The 22,649-nt window shown below is 36.0% G+C and overlaps 2 protein-coding genes across 2 annotated transcripts in view; one reads left to right on the top strand and one right to left on the bottom strand.

Annotated features, from left to right (window-relative positions):
• The window catches only part of LOC123517713 (zinc finger protein 524-like), a 76,320-nt gene that overhangs the window by 2,494 nt on the left and 51,177 nt on the right, over window positions 1-22,649 (bottom strand). The gene's annotated exons all lie outside the window — the stretch shown is intronic.
• LOC123517712 (mediator of RNA polymerase II transcription subunit 16-like) overlaps window positions 1-22,649 on the top strand; it is a 92,577-nt gene that overhangs the window by 48,746 nt on the left and 21,182 nt on the right. The window contains exons 10-15 of the mRNA XM_045278070.1: window positions 185-365; window positions 1,694-1,898; window positions 3,354-3,496; window positions 5,974-6,161; window positions 8,920-9,121; window positions 20,234-20,343. Coding sequence (XP_045134005.1) covers window positions 185-365; window positions 1,694-1,898; window positions 3,354-3,496; window positions 5,974-6,161; window positions 8,920-9,121; window positions 20,234-20,343 — 1,029 coding nt within the window. The remainder of the gene's footprint in view (window positions 1-184; window positions 366-1,693; window positions 1,899-3,353; window positions 3,497-5,973; window positions 6,162-8,919; window positions 9,122-20,233; window positions 20,344-22,649) is intronic.

Here is a 22,649-nt window from a genome sequence, read left to right as displayed (position 1 = left end):
TGGCTGGAACAAATTACCTGATTTATAGGTATCAATAGTTGAACTTTTTCATACTCGAACGGCCATTTGTAACGAATTAAGTTTGAGTATTGAGTCTCCACTGTATTTATAACTTCTCATGAATAAAACTATTCTTGAAAGAGCTATATCTGATGACAAGAGTTGCACTAACTTTTATTTACAGTTAAGCAGCCACAACTTGCTGAACGTCAGAGGTGGGAATGAAGATGCTCCAGTAAGCAAACGTGTGGCAAGTGAGAGGCAGGTGGTCTCCCTCACTCACACCTGGAGTGGCCTGTCTCTTATTGCCTTGGACTCGATGGGCAGCCTACACTTTATAACACTGATCCGTCCTGCAGATATTGGTAGGTACCTCAAGAGAATCAATATTCAGTTTAGTAGTGAAGTATTTTGTAAACACTTTTGACTTTAATTTCATCAATCATTCATTAAAAGAAAATGTAACAGATACCAGTAATGTAATTATTGTGAGCTAGGGAATGTCTTGTGCAGTGAGACAGAAGGCAGGGAAGTACAGTAAGCCACCGCACTTGGCGAATTAATTAGTCTGGCAAAACTACCGCCAAATGCGAATTTCGCCAAGCATGAGTTCTTTATACCATATAAATTGCCTAAAAAATGCCTCAAACAGTCGTTGGTCATTGCCAAAGTCCCTCTTTTTACCCCTAAAATACCATCTTTTGAGCTGAAATAAAATCTTTTGCCTTCGCATATTAGAACACATGTTCAAAACAGACCAATGAGCAATAAATAAAGCTAATAAGACATGATATAAAGGCTGTAACTCTCGTTTTTTCACCTATTTCCCTCACCCACTTTTGTCCTTGCCACCACCACCATTGATTGTCCTTACCCCCACCGGTACCACCTGTTGTGCTGGTAGAGGCCATGTTGGTGGTAAATCGCCAGAATTCATTCCCATGCTAGCAGAACAGAGGGTAGCATGAACAAAATGGCTGAAGGGGACCTCTCACACTGCATTCTGATAGGTTTAGAGAGAGGTCTGACGTCACCGGGGAGCCGCGTGGTTCGCCGTGCAGCCACCAAGTTTGAATTCAAATCGCCAAGTGTGCACTCGGTGGTCCATGGCCACCCTACCACCAAAAGTGAATTTCGCCAAGCTGAGATTCGCCAAGTGCGGGGCTTACTGTATGCAATTTGCATTCTTACGAGTAACAGTTTTTAAATTAGAATACTACTGTAATGGATCAGCATCATATTTCTATGGCAACTGAAGGATAGACTCAGAGAGAGAGAGAGAGAGAGAGAGAGAGAGAGAGAGAGACTATTTTATTATATAACTACTTACTTAAATTACCACTGGCTTAACAAAGGGACAAAAAGTGATGAGGGACACCTGATAAGGACCAAGGAAAGATATTTAGTCTTTCTTGTATGGTAAAAAAAAATTTCAGGAATCAATACCACATTTGAAATGTCTTTTTAACATTTGCCATAAGAATTATCCTATGTGTGTGATATTTCAGGTGCTGTTAATTGTAGAGGTTAAAAATAAAATGTAGGACTGAATTTACCGTATGTGGGTATTTGAATTAATGTGTTTGATGTAAATTTGTTGTTAGTTTCTTCCAGTGTTACCATTAAGCTGTTTATCTCTTTATTCATTATTTAAAGCCTTAAGGTTTAGTATATGACTGATATTTTACAACAGGTCCACAGTGGGCAATATCACTGATTTTGCTGCTAGAGTTTGCATTGGTCAGTGGCAGTGACTGGTGGGATCTGTTAGTGTCCACACCACACACATCCATCCTCATGCTGACTGATAAACTGTCTGACACCTTCCAGCAGCACTCCACTCCCATCTCACAGCATCTCCACATAAGATTCCTTGTCATGAAAACATCCATGCTGAGGTATGCAGGTTTTGTTGTGTTTGATACACGATGTAATACTTTTTATCAGGATTAATTGTTCATGTACAGTGTCTGCTCACTAAGTTGTATTATTTTTGGGAAAACCCATGTCAAGGGTAATGAATATGTAAATTATCCAAAGATGTAGATATGATGCAAACAATTGGCCTTGCTCATACTCTTCCTCATTAAAAACATGTGCTTATGTCTCACATTGCATGTCAACACCTACTTAACATGAAAATTGTGAGCCACAGCTCAGGCTGAAGGAACCTCAATAATTTATCTTAAAAGTTCAAATGCTTGTACCAATGGATATGTATCAGTGATATGTACTGGCAGACCTGTTGATTAATTTCTTCCCTACGGGCATTACTTAACAAGTAAACTGTGACATGCATTATATGATGAGCAGTGTGTAACTGTGATTTACATTATATTATGTAAAAGGCTATTCTTAAACTTAATGGCCTATATTTCACTCCCATGTTTGTTGAAATGATGTTTAGCAACTCAGGGTTAATGAGTTCACACTCCCTACCTTGTTACAAATAACTGTTTGCATCTTACCATTACATTAGAATAGGATTGGGCAAACTTTTCAGTGCCACATAAAAAATTCACAATCTTATAGGGCCATATACTATATTAATCCAAAATCATTATCTAAAATATAAAATAAAATAAGCCGTTAAAGGAAAGCCATTTCCTTGCATATACACACCTACAGGAAGAAAATGAAATGCCCACAATATTATTTGCTGTTGTTTATTAATTTTCTCTTTCTATTAATATTTGTCGGGCCACATGAATTCCTTTGGTGAGCTGCATGTGGCCCAAGGGCCGTAGTTTGCCCATACCTGCACTAGAAGAAGTTTTTACTATACATTATGCTATGTGTGGGAGGGAAAGAGGCTTTATCATGTGATGTGAGATGCTAATTCTCTCTCTCTCTCTCTCTCTCTCTCTCTCTCTCTCTCTCTCTCTCTCTCTCTCTCTCTCTCTCTCTCTCTCTCTCTCTCTCTCTCTCTCTCTCTCTCTCTTTTCTTTTCTTTTCTTTTCTTTTTTCTTCCAAATATTTTAAAACCTTGTTTACATTAAGAAGGGAAGAAATCATCAACATGAGACTCAGGCATGTCAGTAGAGGAGGAGGCTGGCAGTGATGTAAGGATTGATGATCTGGTACTTGACTTTTATATCCAACTACCACTCCCAGGAACTTTGAAGTTTGACAATGCTGAAAACGTTTGCAAGTCAGGGAATTACTGTATAGCGTAAAGAAATGTTAAATTATTGTATTTTTACATATAGAAAACATTTGTGTTTCTCATATATGAACTATAGCTTTTAAGAGATTCTAAGCTATTGTTATATTATGTGTGCCACACCAGAATACTAATGAATATAGATGACATTCATAAAAATATATAATTATTTTTTCTTGAATTTCATCAGGCTCTTAGGTAGTCAGCAACAGAAAGCAATAGAATCCAGAATACAAGTTCAGTTGACAGCCACACAGCAGCTCTTCAGAACTCTTCGGCCTGTGACCGGGGATGTTGCCACCGCTGAGAAGAATATAAGTGTGTCCATCCAGAGTAAGTTTTGATTATTTGCTGAGAGTGATGAGCTTCTTACAGTGATACAAGTGCTGACAAGAATGTTTGCACTATGTATCTGCTCAGTTCATTATTCATCTGCTTGTCAGTCCACTGTTGAAAAAAGGCCTCCCAATGGTTAAGAAGAATGTTGTTTATTCTGTTTTTTAATAAAAAAATGAAAAATAAACAAAAGTTATCTCCTTCTACATGCTTAAAAGTAATATTGTACTATAACCTTTCAAACCATCAAGGAAAGAAAAATCATCAGTGGTCTATAATCTCTCTCTCTCTCTCTCTCTCTCTCTCTCTCTCTCTCTCTCTCTCTCTCTCTCTCTCTCTCTCTCTCTCTCTCTCTCTCTCTCTCTCTCTCTCTCTCTCTCTCTCTCTCTCCCAGATTACAGATATTGATTACTGTTAATTTATCATACTAATATCCACTAGTCAATAAACTGCTACAAAGTGCAGTCTGCAATATTTTTTGCTTTTATGATTAATAAAACTGTTATCTTCACGCCAAAAGTTATTTTTAAACACTTGTAGGAGTTCCTTTTAAGCAAGCAGTTTATGTAGTGTTTTTGTGACTTTGTTGATAGATTTTTGGGGGTAAATTATTGAACTATGTCCTTCAAGATATACAGTGGAATCTCAGTTACCAAATGCCTTTTTTTTCCACAGTTACCAAACACCTTCCCTTTCAAACAATTATGTTTTCAAACCAAATTTTTTACTCATAATTGCCTAAGTTACCATATTGTAAATTGGTAATCTAAGTTATTTGACTTCAAATATGTATTAAAATACAAGGGAAAAGCTACTATTTATTATTAATTTATAGTTTCTATAGACATTTCTTTAATTTTCATTAATTTGGAGGAGACATAATCCGTAAGATTTAATCTTTGAAATTAGTTAAATGTATTGCCATTAAAAAGGGTCACTGTAAATTAACAGTGTCTTGGCTAGTTGAGGAGTATTCTCATCTCACCTATGGTTCTCTTGATGATCTCACAGCACCATCTGTACTACATAACTACATTTCCCTAGTAGCTTTTCTCAGCAGCAAAATGTCTTAAATTTTATGATCAGTTTATTGATTAAGGTCTTTTGTAAAGTACTGGTGACATCATCTAGATGCAATATGCACAAATAAATAACCTCTTTAACAGCAGTGGGAATTGGTTGTTTAAGGCAGTACTAATTTTGAATAAATTTATTAACAGTTTTCTTGAATAGTTTAGTGGTGAGGTCATTGTTGTATAAGTATGATTTTAAGAATACTATCTCTTTATGAAAACTAGTGTAGCTGGATGACAAGGTGTCAGCATGATGCAAAAGAATCCAAATAAAGTTCATCTGGAAATGGAAATGGCAGAAACTAAAAAACCTAGTTCCAAGACCAGTACCCCAGTACCCCAAACCACATTTTCTGGTTTAGAACTAGGTTTTCTAGTTTCTATCATTTCCATTTCCAGATGAACTCTATTTGGATCCTTTTGCATCAGCTTATACCTTGTCATCCAGCTACGATAGTTTTCATTAAGAGATAGTATTCTTAGACTCATAGTTATACAACAATGGCTTTACCACTAAACTATTTGAGAAAACTGTTAATAAGTTTATTCAAAATAAGTACTGCCCTAAACAACCAATTACCACTGCTGATAAAGAAATGTTACAATCACCTTCATTTGGCAGGAAGTGGGTTGCTTCTTTCTTTGCCACTCTGTAAGGCTTCCCTTAGTAAATCAATGACAAACAATAACTGCATTGTCTTATATCCTCTGATGAGTTTCATGTTGCTAAAGTCATTCAATAAATTCTTTGATTATTTCTAAATAGAAGGTATCATGGAGCAGACATGTTAGCATTTAGAGTGTCTGTCGTAAGCTGCTAAGACTGCGTGGACTGGTGTCTGAAAACAAATTAATCCATTTTATATTGATTCTTATGAGGAAAATAGTTTTGAGTTTTGAACATTTTGGATTTTAAATGGCAGTCATTAATAAAGTTCAAGAACTGAAGTTCTAATGTATGTCAAGGAGTCGGTGAACAACATAATTGGTAGCCATCTGCTCCTGCAGGACTGAACTCATGCAGGATGTCAATATAGTTTTAAGCTTATTTCTTGTTCTAGATCTGCTCCCTTATATATGATTAGGAGTGCAGCACAAGTAGTCATTATTTCCCTGCTTAGCAGGGACCTAAAACTGTACTCTGCCATCCTGCATATTGCATCAGGTCCTGCAGAAGCAGAAGACAACCAATTTTATTATCATGTGTGATAGTTCCTACAAAGTGGAACCCCAATACTTCTGCTTCTTGTAGGTATATATGAAGTTTACAAATGCATAAATTTTGGCTATAAGAGACAAGAGATGGTCTATCCCATTATACAACCAAAATTGTTAAGTTGTTTTACTGCTAGAATAGCCACAATCCAGTATCTGTTTTACAAATAATTTTATTTCTTTCAGATTACTTGGAGAGTCGTGCATCACTTGATATTCTTGACATAGAGAAGTCTCTTGACCAGTTCTGCAGTTCAGTGAATGTCAAAGACTGTCAGGTGGACCCAGGACAGCTGCAGAACCTTCAACCTCTCATTCAGTTTGCAGCAGATCTTGCATTGTTTATTCTCTTCATGCTGGCACAAAATAGCAAGGTGGGCTAAGGGTTTAAGAATCATGTGTTGATTTCATGTGTGGTATATCTGCTATACTCTATTTAAGAATCTTCAGATAATATCACAAAGAGCAACATGTTGCCTATTTTTGTTGGCATTTGGGCAAAATAAGCAGCAAGCAACACCTATTTGCTTCTTTTTCTATTGTAAGGAAGAATTGAAAATACTTGTGTTGCAGATGTTTTGGAAGTATTTGGAGTCAAGTGACTAATGTCACAAGCTATAAATGGAATATCTTTTTTTTTTTTTTTTTTTTTTTTTTTAGAAATTATCAACTAAAAAAAAATTGTCTACTAGAAAAAAAAAAAAAACACAAAGTACATGTACAATTATGTGATTGTGATTTCATTGTATGGTGTATGAAATTATTTATAGTGCCTACTTGACAACTGTAGCTGGTAAAATAAACTATGTGTCTTAATGGAGTCCTGCATTAAGTTTTGTTGGAGTTTGAAAGCTTTGCACAGATTGAATGAGCTATAATGGATCTAGACTATGTTGGCTGTAGTGTCTACTCGCATTGTGTTCACCTCATCCCCAGAGTGCCCTGATCACATCTGACCATGGCCAGCTGGACATAGCCTGTAGAGACACCATTGCATAGCCTATGTATTTTGCCAAGTGGAGTGAAAGATTTACTGCATTGTTTTTCCATCATTAAGTTGAAAGCCATTTAAAGAATTATGCAATTGTATATAATATAATTTTGAAATAATTAAGGCAAAAGAAAGTGGGAGAAAAGATGCTGGTTCAGGATTCATCATTGTTGGAATGATGAGACGTCAATACAACGATCCAATCTTTACAAGGTGCCATACTTTTTGGAGTTCATGGTATCACCAACAAAAATGGCAAACATGGGAAAAATTTGCCCTGCGTGATTCCATCTGAGAATAATATGCTCCTACAAAAAGGAGACATGTCAGTGCCTACATTAATCTACTATTGAATAATGGCTTCCTGGGCCATAGTGTAAGATTTGCCCTGAATTTGGTGACTCCTGGATAATATCTTTGAAATGCTAATGATACCCACCTTTGAGAAATTCTCTCTCTCTCTCTCTCTCTCTCTCTCTCTCTCTCTCTCTCTCTCTCTCTCTCTCTCTCTCTCTCTCTCTCTCTCTCTCTCTCTCTCTCTCTCTCTCTCTCTTACAAGTGCAGAGGTAGATATCTGATAAATCATTAATTTTCTTCTGAACTTGTTAACATCATGCTTCCTCTAGCAGCTCATCTGCACAAGACTTATCACTTACTTTTAAAATTTCAATATTCAATTTCCTCTAATTGACAAATTTACTCTACTACATTCAGCTGAATAAGTCTTCTTGGCTTTATCCAGATAGTGATACATTATAGTTAAAGGTAAATACCACCATTGTGTGTAGACTGTACTACTGTACTTTTTAATGGGCTGTGTAAAAGTTGTATGTGTATGTGTGTGTGTGTGTGTGTGTGTTCACACAATGAAATTTCGCTACAACGAACGTTTCCTTTTACTACCATTTGCTCATTTAATGAACACCAAACTCGCTTTAACAAAATTTTATCTAGGTAATTTTTTCCAAGTTTGAAAGCCCCGCTGTATCGCACAAGCCGATAGGCTTTTGAATACACCAGTGCCTCTCCTGGACAAAACACGCACCACTCACTCGCCCCCTAGTTCAAAACAATAACAGCGTCAGCAGCAGTTCGTCTTCCCTCGCTCAACATGCCACCAAAACGTCCTGCAATGTTGCTTAGCGTTGCTAAGAAGACCAGGAAGTCTCTTACTCTCAAAGTTAAGCTGGATATTATTCACAGACACGAGAGAGGCGAGAAAATCAATAGCATTGCTTGCCACTATGGCTTGACTCCATCTACTGTCTCTACTATTTTCAAGTCAGCAGACTCTATTAAGGCTAGTGAGACCATATCTTCCTTGCAAGCTAAAAGAACCTCTTGAACTTGTGACTCTGCAGTGGGTAAAATGGAAAGCCTTGTGGAAATGTGGTACATAAGTTGTGTATGTGGTACAATGATGTGTCCTTTGTTTACATTCCACAGGTTGCCAGCTAATGTCTTTCCCACTCCACTCTTCCTCCCTTCATAAATTTAAGATCATCAACATTATAAAGTTACTTACATACATACATACATTAGTGTACATTATAATGACTCAAACTGCCTAAATTTTTAACTTCATAATTTTTACTTTCATTAAACCTTTCACTGTATGTACTGTGATGCACTCTTGCTTTGTTTACTCTCAATGGAAGTTTAAGTCAGAGGTTAAACTTATTATAATTGGTTCGCTTAATGAAAATTCGCTTAACGAATGTTTTTTTTTTTTTTTGGAACATAACCCGTTCGTTAGGGGTTGCCTGTATATATATATATATATATATATATATATATATATATATATATATATATATATATATATATATATATATATATATATATATATATATATATATATATATATATATATATATATATATATATATATATATATATATATATATAAGAGGCTCATTAGTTTAGCAGTATCATGATATGCATGAACATATCACGTATGTGTTCATAGGAATTCAGAAGCTTGATTGTTGTGATGAAATTGTATGCTGCATTTTAGAAGTTGTTTTCACTCATAGTGTGAAAGAAATATTGTGTAAGTAAATTTATGATTGTTACTTTAAAAAGAGGTGTATGTAATCTACTTGGTGAATTGCATATTCACTGATGCTTGAATTTTGCAGTTTGAGTTGGCTCGGGATGCAAAAATAGTCCAGAGCTTACGAGAACTCCTATTTGTTGCAAGACTGTGGTATCGGCACAACAAATTAGTTCTTCCTCAAATGTTTCGCAAGACGCAGTCAGTAGATGCTTGGGCTCAGATTTATAAACTGCTGACAAGAGTGGCTCAGATTTTACCAGGAGAACCTGACTCTACCTTGATAGGTAAGATCAATAATTTTTGGTGTATCTTTGTTGTTGAAGTATCTATGAAGGCTCATTTTTCCTAGTCTCCATATCTGTCTCTACCTTGTTCACCATTTTAAAAATTAATGGATGCTTCATGTTTGCTACTTCTCTAATTGCCAATATTACTAGCATTTGAGAATTACATTTCTGCACATCATATTCTACTCATACAGTCAGTCATTGTTTTGTGCTCAATACGTAGTTGTTTACCATCATTGTACATTTAGTCAGTGAATGCTGATCTTGGGTTGTGGTAGCATACGCTGCTCAGGAAGTGTGTTATCCTTAACCCGTAAACTACAAACCACAGCTGAGGCTGGAGAGTGGACAAGTGCAAACCACAGCTTAGGTTGTAGGATATTCAATAATTTCTCTTGAAAGTTTTTGTGCTTTGACTAATGAATATGCACCCCCTGTGGTGTGTACTGAGATGCCTATTGACTAGTTTTTACCTAGCATAAATTATGACATATATAAAGAACAGCATTTGCCTGTGACTTATATCATATGATGTAAAAGCTGTTTTTAATCCCTTCAACACAATGACACATATTTTGCATCATCAGGGCACTCATGACATATCCAATGACACTCATATTGCGTCATGGCTGCTTTCTGTTAAGAAGAGTGTTTGCTTTCCCGGATACTGTATGGGATCTCTCAGAATATAGGTCGTATATGATACAATGGCATACTTTATTTTCATCATTATTACAAAGATGTACGACTCTCTTATATCAGGATGAGTGCTGATGTGCCATGCTGGAAATAATTATATTTAAAATTCTTTTTTTATGGTACCAGTAGATCAGTTTACTTTAAAAATTTACATTTTCTTTCATTTGTCATCTTAAGAAAATAGCCTTGAGAAGGCAGACTAATTTTTTCCCTAAAATTTGAGTGGGTTTATTTCTTATTGTACATAGCTGTTATGAAAAATCATTTACCATCATTATTTTCGTAGTGGGGAGAGAGAGAGAGAGAGAGAGAGAGAGAGAGAGAGAGAGAGAGAGAGAGAGAGCTCCCTTTGAGTCAAGTATCTCCCCACCCTGACCTAGCACAGATATGGCACCAGGAGCTGTTTTCTGTTGGCTGGAGTGAAGTGGTTAAATTTAAAAACCTATATTGCACTACTATATTTAATAAGTCTTGAAATGATGCTCAACAACTCAAAAGTGATTTCAACCTCTCTACCTTAATACAAATAATTGCAGAAGTACCTTTTGATGATACAGTAAAAGAAAGTAAATTTCCTACTGTTTATTATCTTACTTTGTGTAATACATCCTTCTCCCCACAACAACAGCTGTCTCTCCATCAGCTCACTCTCCATCACAACAACTATCTACAAGCTAGCTGAAACACCACAACTTTATTACACCACCTTACCTAAACTACACTTATATATATATATATATATATATATATATATATATATATATATATATATATATATATATATATATATATATATATATATATATATATATAATGAGGCATCTATCAGCTCACAACCTTCTCTCTGATTGCCAGTATGGTTTCCGTAAAGGCAGATCTACTGGTGATCTTCTTACTTTCCTAACTGAATCTTGGTCATCCTCTTTTAGGGACTTCGGTGAAACCTTTGCTGTCGGCCTTGACATATCGAAAGCCTTCGATAGAGTCTGGCACAAATCTTTAATTTCTAAACTACCCTCCTACGGATTCTATCCTTCTCTCTGTACCTTCATCTCCAGTTTCCTTTCCGATCGTTCTATTGCTGCTGTAGTAGACGGTCACTGTTCTTCCCTAAAACTATCAACAGTGGTGTTCCACAGGGTTCTGTCCTATCACCCACTCTCTTTCTATTATTCATCAATGATCTCCTAAATCTGACTCAATGCCCTATCCACTCCTATGCTGATGATACCACCCTGCATTATTCAACAGCGTTCAACAGACGCCCAACCCAACAACAATTAAATGACTCAAGGCGAGATGCTATAGGACGCCTAACTTCTGATCTTTCACTTGTTTCTGATTGGGGCAGAGAAAACCTGGTTTTGTTCAATGCCTCAAAACTCAATTTCTACAACTATCTACTCGACATAACCTTCCAGACAACTATCCTCTCTTCTTCAATAACACTCAACTTCCCCTCTCCTCTACATTAAACACACTCGGTCTATCCTTCACTAAAAATCTAAACTGGAAATTTCACATCTCTACTCTTGCTAAATCAGCTTCCAAGAAGTTAGGTGTCCTATGGCGTCTTCGTCCATTTTTCTCTCCCTCCCAGCTGCTTGCTCTGTACAAGGGCCTTATCCGCCCGTGTATGGAGTATGGCTCTCATGTCTGGGGGGGATCCACACACACAGCTTTACTAAACAAGGTGGAATCTAAAGCTTTTCGTCTTATCAACTCTTCTCCTCTAACTGACTGTCTTGATTCTTTAAGTCACCGCCGCAATGTTGCATCTTTATCTGTCTTCTACCGCTGTTTTCATGCTGTCTGCTCTTCTGAACTTGCTAACTGCATGCCTTCCCCCCTCCTGCGGCCTCGCTGCACAAGACTCTCTACTTCTTCTCATCCCTATTCTGTCCATCTTCCTAATGCAAGAGTTAACCAGTATCTTCACTCCTTCATTCCCTACACTGGTAAACTCTGGAACTCTCTACCTGTGTCTGTATTTCCACCTGCCTATGACTTAAACTCTTTCAAAAGAGGAGTGTCAAGACACCTCTTACGTTAACTGGACCCTCCTTTTAGATTTTTTTTTTTTTTTTTCTCTTTCTACTTTCCTCTTAACAGGGCCTGGCAACCAGTGGGATTTTTTTTTCCAACACTTTGTTTTCCCTTGGCCAGTGCCCTTGTAATGTAAAAAAAAAAATATATATATATATATATATATATATATATATATATATATATATATATATATATATATATATATATATATATATATATATATATATATATATATATATATATATATATATATATATATATATATATATATATATATATATATATAAAGTCACAGAAGAAAAATTAAGAAATGAGTATAGGACAGAAATGAGCACTGTCCAAATTTCCCCACCATGACATGGCTGTGTTGTTGAAGTCACTCATGTTTCACCACCACAGTACACAGCAATTGCTGCAGCAGTGGAAAGTAAGCTGCTTAGCAAACATTTATTCCATTTCGTTCCATGAGTCATTCTACATTCGTCTTTGCAAGTTGGTTGTTTTTGTGTGTGTGTGTATAAACTGAAATCATTTTTGCCAGTTATTTTTGTGCTTAAATGTGATTTTAATACACTAAGTGTTCATTTTACTATACACTTAAATAATTATGAACTCCTATTTCAGCATCTTTTAAGAAAAGAATATCTAAAACTTAATAATAAATTGTTAAACATGATGAATAAGATAGTTTAAATGTTCAAAATATTTTTCTGCATTGTGAAAAGAGAAAGAATTATGGAGAAAGGGAAAAGGGGGTGATTAAGGGTATCTCGGACAAACTACGCTCTGCAACGGACAATTCATTTTAACAGACTCCTTACCCCCAGCTTCCATTATGACAAGGCACCACTGTGGCCGTACAAGTTCTATTTCATCCTTTTCAAAATGTTTTATAAGGAGCTAGACATGTGGCATTATTATTATTATTTTTTTTTTTTTTTTTTTTTTTACATTAACGCCTATAGCGCCTGTAGGCTCACTTGAAGAGTGTGTAGGAAGCACTGTTCAGCTTCTGCCCATTAGTGGCACAAGCAATTTTATTTATAGTGGTATCCATATTAGATATTAGAGTCCATATCACCACTCAAGCTCATCTTGGGTGTAACCACCTAGAACCTGGGTAACGTGGTGACATGTAGGTAACTTTAAACCACTCGACAAATGGCAAAGTGTTTAAGGCTGAACATGGTGGGATTCGAACCTATGCGTGGACATCTGCCCGATCCCACACTCACCACCTTATCCACTACACCACCGCCTCCCTATATGATGCCACTTGCTTAAGACCCAGGGTCAGGCAAAAAGAATTTGGACAAAATACCTCCCAAAAAGCACAAACTGTTAGCACAACACAAGAAATGCTTCCATTGTGAAAAAATAAATGTTCTTCCTGACCAGCTTGTGCCACAATACGAGATCACAGAATATGAATGTTGTTTTTGTGAGAACTTTCTAAAAATATGAAGCACTTTTATCTTTTCACGTATTTATTCATTTCTCTTTACCTTTCCCAGTCTTTCCTCATAATAATTTTTTTTTTCCACCTCTTTGAACGTACTATTTAAAATCAACTTGCGACTAAATTGAGTTTAAATAATGTGATTTCAATTTAATGCATCTTGATATTTAAGGAGATACAATTAAATTTAATTCAATTTAACGTGGGTTAACTTGACTTGATGATGCCACACGCACCCTTGCTGGCTTCTCAGCCAGATTCTTAAACAATGCCTTCAAGGTGATCCTCATGGCACGACTGTATATGAGTGTATCCATCATAGCAGGCAATAGAGGGGAAGAAACAAGAATATTGTGGTGAAAGCGACTTGCAAGATAAAGGTGGTCACAAGAAGAATAAGAAGTGGCCACTGCCAATCACAAATGGCTCCTCATCTCCTGCTTTATCTTTTCCATGTTCCATGCAAAATTTTACTTTGTGCATCACAAAACAATCCTTTGTTGGTGTTAAGGCTTGTAAAAAGCTAATAGAAATATTGTTTTGTGAATATAAATGTATATATGAGACCTCACTCCTCACTCTGAAGCTAAACCGCATTGAATGGATAGTTTCTCTGCATTTTCACCTTGTGTCCTATACTATGGCATCCAAGTGTCCCTTACACGAAAGTGATTCCAAGAAAGCAAGGAAGACTAACTTTTGAAAAGAAGTTGGAAGTGTTAGATCACTATGCTAGGGGAGAAAAGTCCTCAGTGATTGTCCATTCAACAGAACTGAGGGAAATACATTGCGTACCATCAGAAGTAATGAAATGAGAACGTGTTTTTATTGTTTCTATGACTTAGTGATGTATTAATAGTTTTTTTTTTAAGGTTTAAATAACAAAATCCTCAAAATAAGCAGATTTTCCCAGTGACCAGGAATCTAACCATCCTCTCCCTTATTATTACTGTTTTCTATGGGAAAATTATGTTTGAATAAAGCAACATCTCCAGGAACGTAACCCTTGCATTAATCAAGAGTTGACCGTATGTCCTTTTCAAGTAAACCCAGTAATGTCACAGCTGCAAACTTTATCCTTGACAGTATTATATTGACATTTTTATTCAAGTCACTGGAAAATCTTGCTGTTAGTGATGTGTTTATGTAGATAACCTGTTTGTTTCTGGTTACTAGAAAATAGTATTTAATGCATGATTAACTTAAATAACAGTTTCACAACTCATTATTATGATAAAGAAAATTGCACACAGTTGCATTACAAGAACAGGAGGATGTTGGGACTTTTAATTCAGCTTTGTTTTCTTTTTACAAGAGCATGAACAGATGAAAGTTGAATAATCATCAGAAAACTATCTTTAAGTTGAACTCTCTCAGCATTTGTCTTTTAATCTAGATTTGACTGTATCTCTCTCCACCTCATAAACTTTATTAAGAATCCATTCTACGATAATTTACACAGTACTCGGTTGTTTGTATTATACTGTGATATGCTTGCACCAATTTAAATTTTCATAACTAAATTTTTTATTGAATACATTATTTTGTAAGTGTTTTTGAAGGATCTCCAAAGTTTTCAAAGTTGCTCATCAATAAAGAGAGAGAGAGAGAGAGAGAGAGAGAGAGAGAGAGAGAGAGAGAGAGAGAGAGAGCACAGGATGTGGGGATTCCTCTACTTGTTTATCAGAGTTTATCATTATCACATCCTCACATTAGTTACCACATGTTACTTGTTTACAGTATCAAATGAAAATGGCAACTTACACAGATATACATTGTCAACATAAGTTTAGTACATTTGTTAAATTGAGTTTTCATATATTCCATATTGTATCCAGAGTAATGTTTATATAACTTCAAACTGTAGTATTTACATCTGGTGTTCAGTCACAACCTTCACTTACTGATGTAGCTTCATGTCTCCAGCAACATTAGTGTTTCATCAACCAAATGTGAACTAGATCACGGAACATGGGGCAGAGACAATTTAGTGCCATTTTGTTACTCTCTGTCATTGTACCACTATTGGTGTCAACAATTATTCTCATTATTTTAGTTATGGTACTGCCTAATTCAGAACTACAAAATACTCAGTCAACAGGAAATGAGACTAAGCAGCAGCTGTCTCCTCTCTCACATGAGGCCAAGAGTCGTGTACTCTTCGCCTTGGGTATTGCCTTTGCCTCCAGCCTCTTTGTGTTTTTGATAGTGATTGTTATTTTGGTGTGCACTTGGGCTAGACGAGCAAAGGGATACACAGTTGGTGACCAAGACTGTGAAGTGACCAACCAAGTGTTTAGTGATGCAGACTGTCAGTTGACAAAACACACTGAAAGATTTTGTGAAAAGAAACGGACAAAAAATTCAATCAGTGCAAAGAAAGATCAACTCAAATCCTGCAGTTTGGCTGCTCTTCCTAACCCACCTGTGAGGACAGTTGCTGTAACAACACAAGTCACCCCAAAAAACTCAAAGGAAGGAAGTGTAGATGATGACGATCAAAATTTTTATATTCATGAACCCAAAAGTTATCCAGTAATACAACCTAAATGTTATGGCACTCTTGGTCGCACACACCTTTTGAGTACTGTTGATGATGATGGATATCATGTTGATAATCTTGGGTTTGATTCTGAAGAAGTAACTGCAGAAGAAGTTTTACCAACATTGGACAAGAAACAGCCTACAGCTACTGTGTACCAGCATGATTTTCCTGATATAAATAAATCATACTCCACTATTCAGCCATCAATTGGAGAAGGACAAAGTGTTAAAGCTAATTTTGTTGCAGAAATAGACTCCAGTAACCAAGAAAATAAGTTGCAGAAGCAATTATCAAAACAAGATTCATTTCAAGGTCTTCCTCCTCTCAAGTCCTTTGACAGATATCTCACATTGGTGAGATTGGACTCAGATACAAGTCTTGAGGCATATTCTTTGGAAGAAACAAGGAGAATCTGGAAGAGCATTGATGAAGATGATGAAGAAGAGGAACTGAGAGATAACTCAAAGAAAGAAGAGCCATAATAAATAAGCTTTCTTACATTTACATTTTTATTACTGCGATATATTTGTTCATTAAAGGGACACATGATGTCTGAATTCTCAGCTCCTGCCAGTGACTCATCAAAGACTAATGAAACAGAACACCTGAAAAAAGATCTAGAGAACATTGATGAAAAAAGTCATTCAGAAGGTTTGGAAACTATCAATCAAGATAATGGGAAGCTTCAGGAATCCCTTATTAAGGTTGTCTTAAACCGTCAAGGTTCAGTTAACTATCGTAATGTCGGCTGGAAACCAACACCACCTGTAAGACAAAGTTCAGTATCATCCATGAAAAGCAACTCCTCAAGCTCATCTGTTCATGTCACCTCTCTTCCTGGATCACCTGTTACAAAGTCACCTAAAGATCAACAGGCTTATATGGAGTCTCAGTTTGTAGAAATTTATAACATATTGAAAGACTGTCATATTGATGAATCCATGTTACTGAAGATAAAACAATAGATGTAGGGTAACATTTCATCAATGTTTAAAATTTCCCTAACAAATCTTGCAGTATAGACACTCAGACAAGTTGGAGGAGAAGGTGGAAAGAAACATAGGTGTAAGGAGTTGAGCATATTCCCAAATATATATATATACTCAATATACTCAACTCCTTACACCTGTGTTTTTTTCACCATCTCCTCCAACAAATCTTGCAGTATTCAAATTCAAATTGCCTTTATATTTTTTTTCTGCTTATGAAACTGAGAGTGGTTACTTATTATGGACTACTTTTAATCCATACCAATTTGTGTAAGTAAGCTACTCATGTTAGAGAGCAGGGAGCCTTATCAACAGCATCCTGTGATAGTGGTGTTTTACCCTTCAGCAGGACAGGATGTTACACTTGTAGCAGTTGCTTCATACACTTGACACTGTGTTGAAGGAGAGTCTTTCAGTTGTGGATTATAGATTTGAAGCCAAATTCCTTCTCGAACAACTTTTAATTAGTGCAGGTTATCTACAAGTGGAACAGTTATACTCACCAATTTCATCATGACCAAGTCAGTTTTCCCGAACTTTAAGAGGTGGACCACTGATGAAAAGCGTCTGCTGGTGGTCTTTCTCCTGACACTGATTTACCCAGTGTTTGTCACATCTTTCTATGCATTGTACCTATTTGTACTTATGCCTGTCATGGTACCTGTACAACGCACTTTTATAGAAGCACATCATCAACTATGGTACCACTTCTATTGGCTGATTGTTTCTTTATTGTGGCTATTCCTCTGTTTTGTGATCCTTCCATTCTTCAAGAAAGAGAGTGCTCACCCTAGAATAACCATGAGTAATATTGAAAGCTCCCCACTCTTACAACCAGCTGTCAAAGTAGAAATTAAGAAAGAAGACAGCCAGAGAAATTTATCACAAAAATCTGAAAATTCCTCTGACAACGTAAAGAAGGCAACAGCTGATTCACATTCAGAAAAAGAAAGCTTGGGAAAATCTAAGGAAAGCCTCTCTAAATCCACTGCATCTTTGGAAAGAAAGAAATTAACTCAGTCTGGGGAGTTTTTGAATGACTTCATTAGCACAATTGACTCGAATGAGGTAAAGAAGAATGAAACTGTGTGTGAGATTCATACTGAAAAAGAGAAAGTAAAATTGATGGATGACCAAGATCATCAGTCAAAAATGGATACCAAAAATGCCGAAAATCATGAGAGGAAAAGCAAGACTTCAGAGAGTTCATGCAGTGATGAAGAAGAGCCATTTATTTCAACACAAGAGACAAAATCCCTCCAAACATCATCCCCTCTGAAGATAAATGAAGCAATATCTGAGCAACATGAAGAGATAGGAGAATCAGAAATTATAGAAGTAGACAAGATTGACAGTGATCTTCCAAATATAAAACGTGAAAAAGCCATTCCTAAGATTGACACCTCCAGAACCAGTGGGTATTATGAATGTAGCATGCCAACACCACTGTCTGTGGAAAGTCACGGTTCCCAAAACAACACTGTATTCTTGTTTATCAATCCTGAGACTGACACCACAGAAGATGATATCCATGTGGTTCATGGAGGAAAGGTGGAAGACTCTGCAGATGAGGTTGCCTCATAGAAAATTACTAGTATCAATGTTTTATATACATATAGCTATTTAGGCAGATTGTGTTATCTCTTGCTTTCTTGCTGTTATCAAATTAGTGTAACTGTACAACTTAGTTTTTGAATAAGCACAGTAAGGAGGAGTATTCAGATCAGATCTGAGATTTTCTTTAAGTGTTGCTTATGTCAGTCATCACTTCAATTTATCCTGTTCTCTGATAGTCTCAAAGAACTTAATAGGCTTGGGTTTTTTTTCATAATAGACTATTTTTTAATAGAAACACATAAAATATGTTGGACTGGCATTGTTGTAATTTCCATTGTAGAGTTATATTAAGAAATGTAACAGTAGGAAACAACAGCATTAGGAAGCCAATGGAATCACTCTACATCCTAATCTGCAAGTAGCAGATCATCATAAATAAAGTAAGGTTTTAAAAGTCTACAACAGGATCTCATAAAGCCAACTCACAAAGCAACATGTACAGTTCAGAACTTGAAGGGTATTATTTAGTACAATGTCACCAGTATATCCCAAGCTACTGTGGCATAATTTATGGCTAGGCAGTAATTTTCCATCAGTATTCAAGGAGGCACTTATCCTCTTGTGGAATTGTGTAGGTTCTTGAAGATGACTTTGTTACATACAAAGTCATTATCAATAACCTGATAATGAACTTCTGAGTGGATAGTTTTAAATAATGTAGTATATGTATAGCTATTTTAGTTACCAATAACACACATGCCTTTAGGAAGATTTTTAAAACTAATTTATATAATTAATTATACAAGTGTTGTCATTGATGAATGTTTAAGAATTTACTATTCTTTTGAATCAGCTTATTAGTTTATATATATATATATATATATATATATATATATATATATATATATATATATATATATATATATATATATAAGTTTTGTCATTATACTGAGAAATAGAATAAGGATATGTATGTATACATATAGGTCGAACTGTAAATTTATACATTATCATGCATCCATAAGAGGTTTCACAAGATATGACCAACAAAGTACATAGAGTAAGTACATCTGTCATTAACATCACCAACTACAATTCCATTTTCCAAACATGGAAGGTCCATGCATCAATGAAAAACAGTAATCAGCATTTAATCAAAATTAAAGTATTAGCCAGTCCAATAATTTCATCTTTGATGGTAACTTTCATTCAATTCAGCCCTCCTACCCTGACATTACATGTGTGGAAAATGGGCATTGGGTTAGGGTGATAAGCATACACTTATGTTAGCTGTAACAAAGACTTGTGATATTTCCCTTATAAGTAGAATTGCAAATTTTCTTTTAATTTTGTTTGACTTAGTACAGTATACAGTTATATAAGTATTTTATATAAGTTTTCTGCATCTCTTATTTCAATTTTGAAAAATGTTTATTGAATGTAATATTGATTGATTTACAATAAGAGTTCAGTACAAATCCTCCAACAATGATATATATATATATATATACGTGTGTATGTGTGTGTGTGTGTGTGTGTGTGTGTGTGTGTGTGTGTGTGTGTGTGTGTATTTCCTCTTCTTATTGTCTCTAAATATTTAATGATGCCATAATAGCTTAATATATATAGCAACATCTGTAAGAGGAAATACTGTTTAACAGCATACTTCTCTTGCAGTTATTCTATACTGGTCAGAATGATTTCCAATGTGCAATACATGCTGGTTTGCCCACTGTTGGATAGTCAGCAATATCTAGCTGAATCAATTTACCCTTTTCTTATATATTTTAAAGGAAATGATTATCTCACAGATGAGTGTGTGTTGCTGGAGACCCAAGTTATGTGTCAGGAACTGCCACTGCATGTTCCCCCAAGAGGTGTTTTGGCTGATATGGCATCTTCAGCCTCAACACCATTACAAGTACGTAAAAAAAATAATCCAATTTAGATCTCTCTCTCTCTCTCTCTCTCTCTCTCTCTCTCTCTCTCTCTCTCTCTCTCTCTCTCTCTCTCTCTCTCTCTCTCTCTCTCTCTCTCTCTCTCTCTCTCTCTCTGTATTTACCTATTTGTGTATTACAGGGCCCGAGCTAAGCTCTCTGTGTCCTGTCTCCTTGTCCATTCCTGTCATATCTCTCTTTCATCTGATTGACACACACGCGTCAACGACATCACTGCTCAGTTTATTCCACTTATCAATGCTACGATGCGGAAACTGTATTTTCTCACGTCATTTAGACAGATGTCCTTTATTAGCTTTTTTCCATGTCCTTGGAGATGATTACTTGTGGTCACCTTTATCAACTCTCTGTCCAGTATGTCAATCTTGTTCACCAATTTATACATAGTTATCATGTCTCCTCTTGTTCTTCTCTCTTCTAATGTGGTCAGCCCCAGCTTTCTCAGTCTTTCCTCATAGTCTAACTCCCTGAGTCCTGGTACCATCCTTGTTGCCAGCCTCTGTACCCTTTCCACCTTCTTCACACTTTTCTTCATATGCGGTGGTCTTAAGGTACATAATATCTTCTTCATCATTCCTTCATCTAGGTAGTGGAATGCAAGGCCAATATTTTGAAGCATGTTATGTTTTCCAAAAATCTTGTTAATGTGTTTCTCCGGTGACAAAGTGTTTTGCAGTTACTCCTAAGTCTTTCTCCTCATTGGTCTCTTTAATTTTCTCATCACCCAGCCTGTAATCCCTATTTGGTCTATATCTACTTCTTCCCATTTTCATAACATGGGTCTTGTCTATATTAAATTCCATCTGCCACTCCTTACTCCACATATATTTTATCAAGATCTTCTTGTAACTTGTTACAATCTTCCACATTCTTTACTCTCCTCATAATTTTAGTATCGTCCACAAACATGTTCATGTAACTGTCAATTCCTACTGGCATATCATTAACATAAGTCAAAAACATGATGGGACCCAGCACTGACCCTTGTGGAACTCCACTGGTTACCTTCTTCCACTCGGACTTCCTTCCTCTCACCACTGTTCTCATTTCTCTTCCCATTAAGTAATTTTCCATCCATTTTGCTAGTTTATCATTTACTCCTCCAATCTTCTTTAGTTTCCACATCAGTCTATTGTGTGGTACTTTATCAAAGGCCTTTCTCAAGTCCAGGTAGATAGCATCCACCCATCCCTCTCTATGTTGTAGTATGTCAGTCACTCTTGAATAAAAACATAATAAATTGGATACATACGATCTTCCTTTTCTGAAACCAAACTGCCTTTCACTCAGAATGTTTTCACTTTCTAGATACTCACTCCACTTAGCTTTAATTACTTCTTCACATACCTTGCACAATATACTAGTCAACGATACTGGTCTATAATTTAGCGGTTCCATTCTACTACCATTCTTATATATAGGCACAATGTCAGCTCTTTTCCACTCTTTCGGGACTAATCCTGTTCGTATGGAGGTTTCCACAATATCAAATACGGGTTCAACAATTGATCCTTACATTCATTTAGCAACCTCCCAGATATGCCATCAGGCCCCATTGATTTATTAATATCCAGATTGCTTATAATTTTCCTTACATCTTCCTTAGTAACCATGATGTCCTGCATTTGCTTTATTTCCATAGGCCTTCCTCCCATAAAATGCTCCTCCTTTGTAAACACTTTGCAAAAGTTGTCGTTCAAAATTTCAGCTATATCTCCAGCATCTTCATATACTTCTTCCCGTTTTTACCTTTTCTATTGCCTCCCTTTTATTTAGTTTTCCATTTATGAATTTGTAAAACATTTTGGGTCACTATCACAGTTTTCCACCACCCTCTGTTCATATTCCTTCTGTGCTGTTCTCCTTACTTCAACATATCTATTCCTTGCTGTTTTGTAGACTTCTCTTGATAATACATCACTGTTTTCTTAAGTTTCTTCCATGCCTTTTCTTTGTTCTTTTTGCTTCTTCACAATTTCTATTAAACCACTGTTTATTATTTAAAGTCCTCTTTCTGTGATATGGCACAAACTTTTCACAGCAGAGTTATACAAATCCATAAATTTATCGTATTTCAATTGCATATCCCTTTCCTGGTATACCACGGACCAGTCAATTTCATTAAAGAACTCCCTTATATGGTTATAATTTGCCCTAGTATAATTTAATTTTTCCTCCCTGTTCCACAATCTTATTCGTGCTTAATTCTGTATCCAGCTCAAAGCTTAGGACATCATGATCGCTTTTCCCCAAGGGACATTCATGTTCA

Source organism: Portunus trituberculatus, chromosome 42 (genome assembly GCF_017591435.1).
Source record: "Portunus trituberculatus isolate SZX2019 chromosome 42, ASM1759143v1, whole genome shotgun sequence".
Classification (NCBI taxonomy): domain Eukaryota; kingdom Metazoa; phylum Arthropoda; class Malacostraca; order Decapoda; family Portunidae; genus Portunus; species Portunus trituberculatus.
Note: the sequence above shows the minus strand (reverse complement) of the source record. Positions and strands in the feature narration are given on the sequence as shown.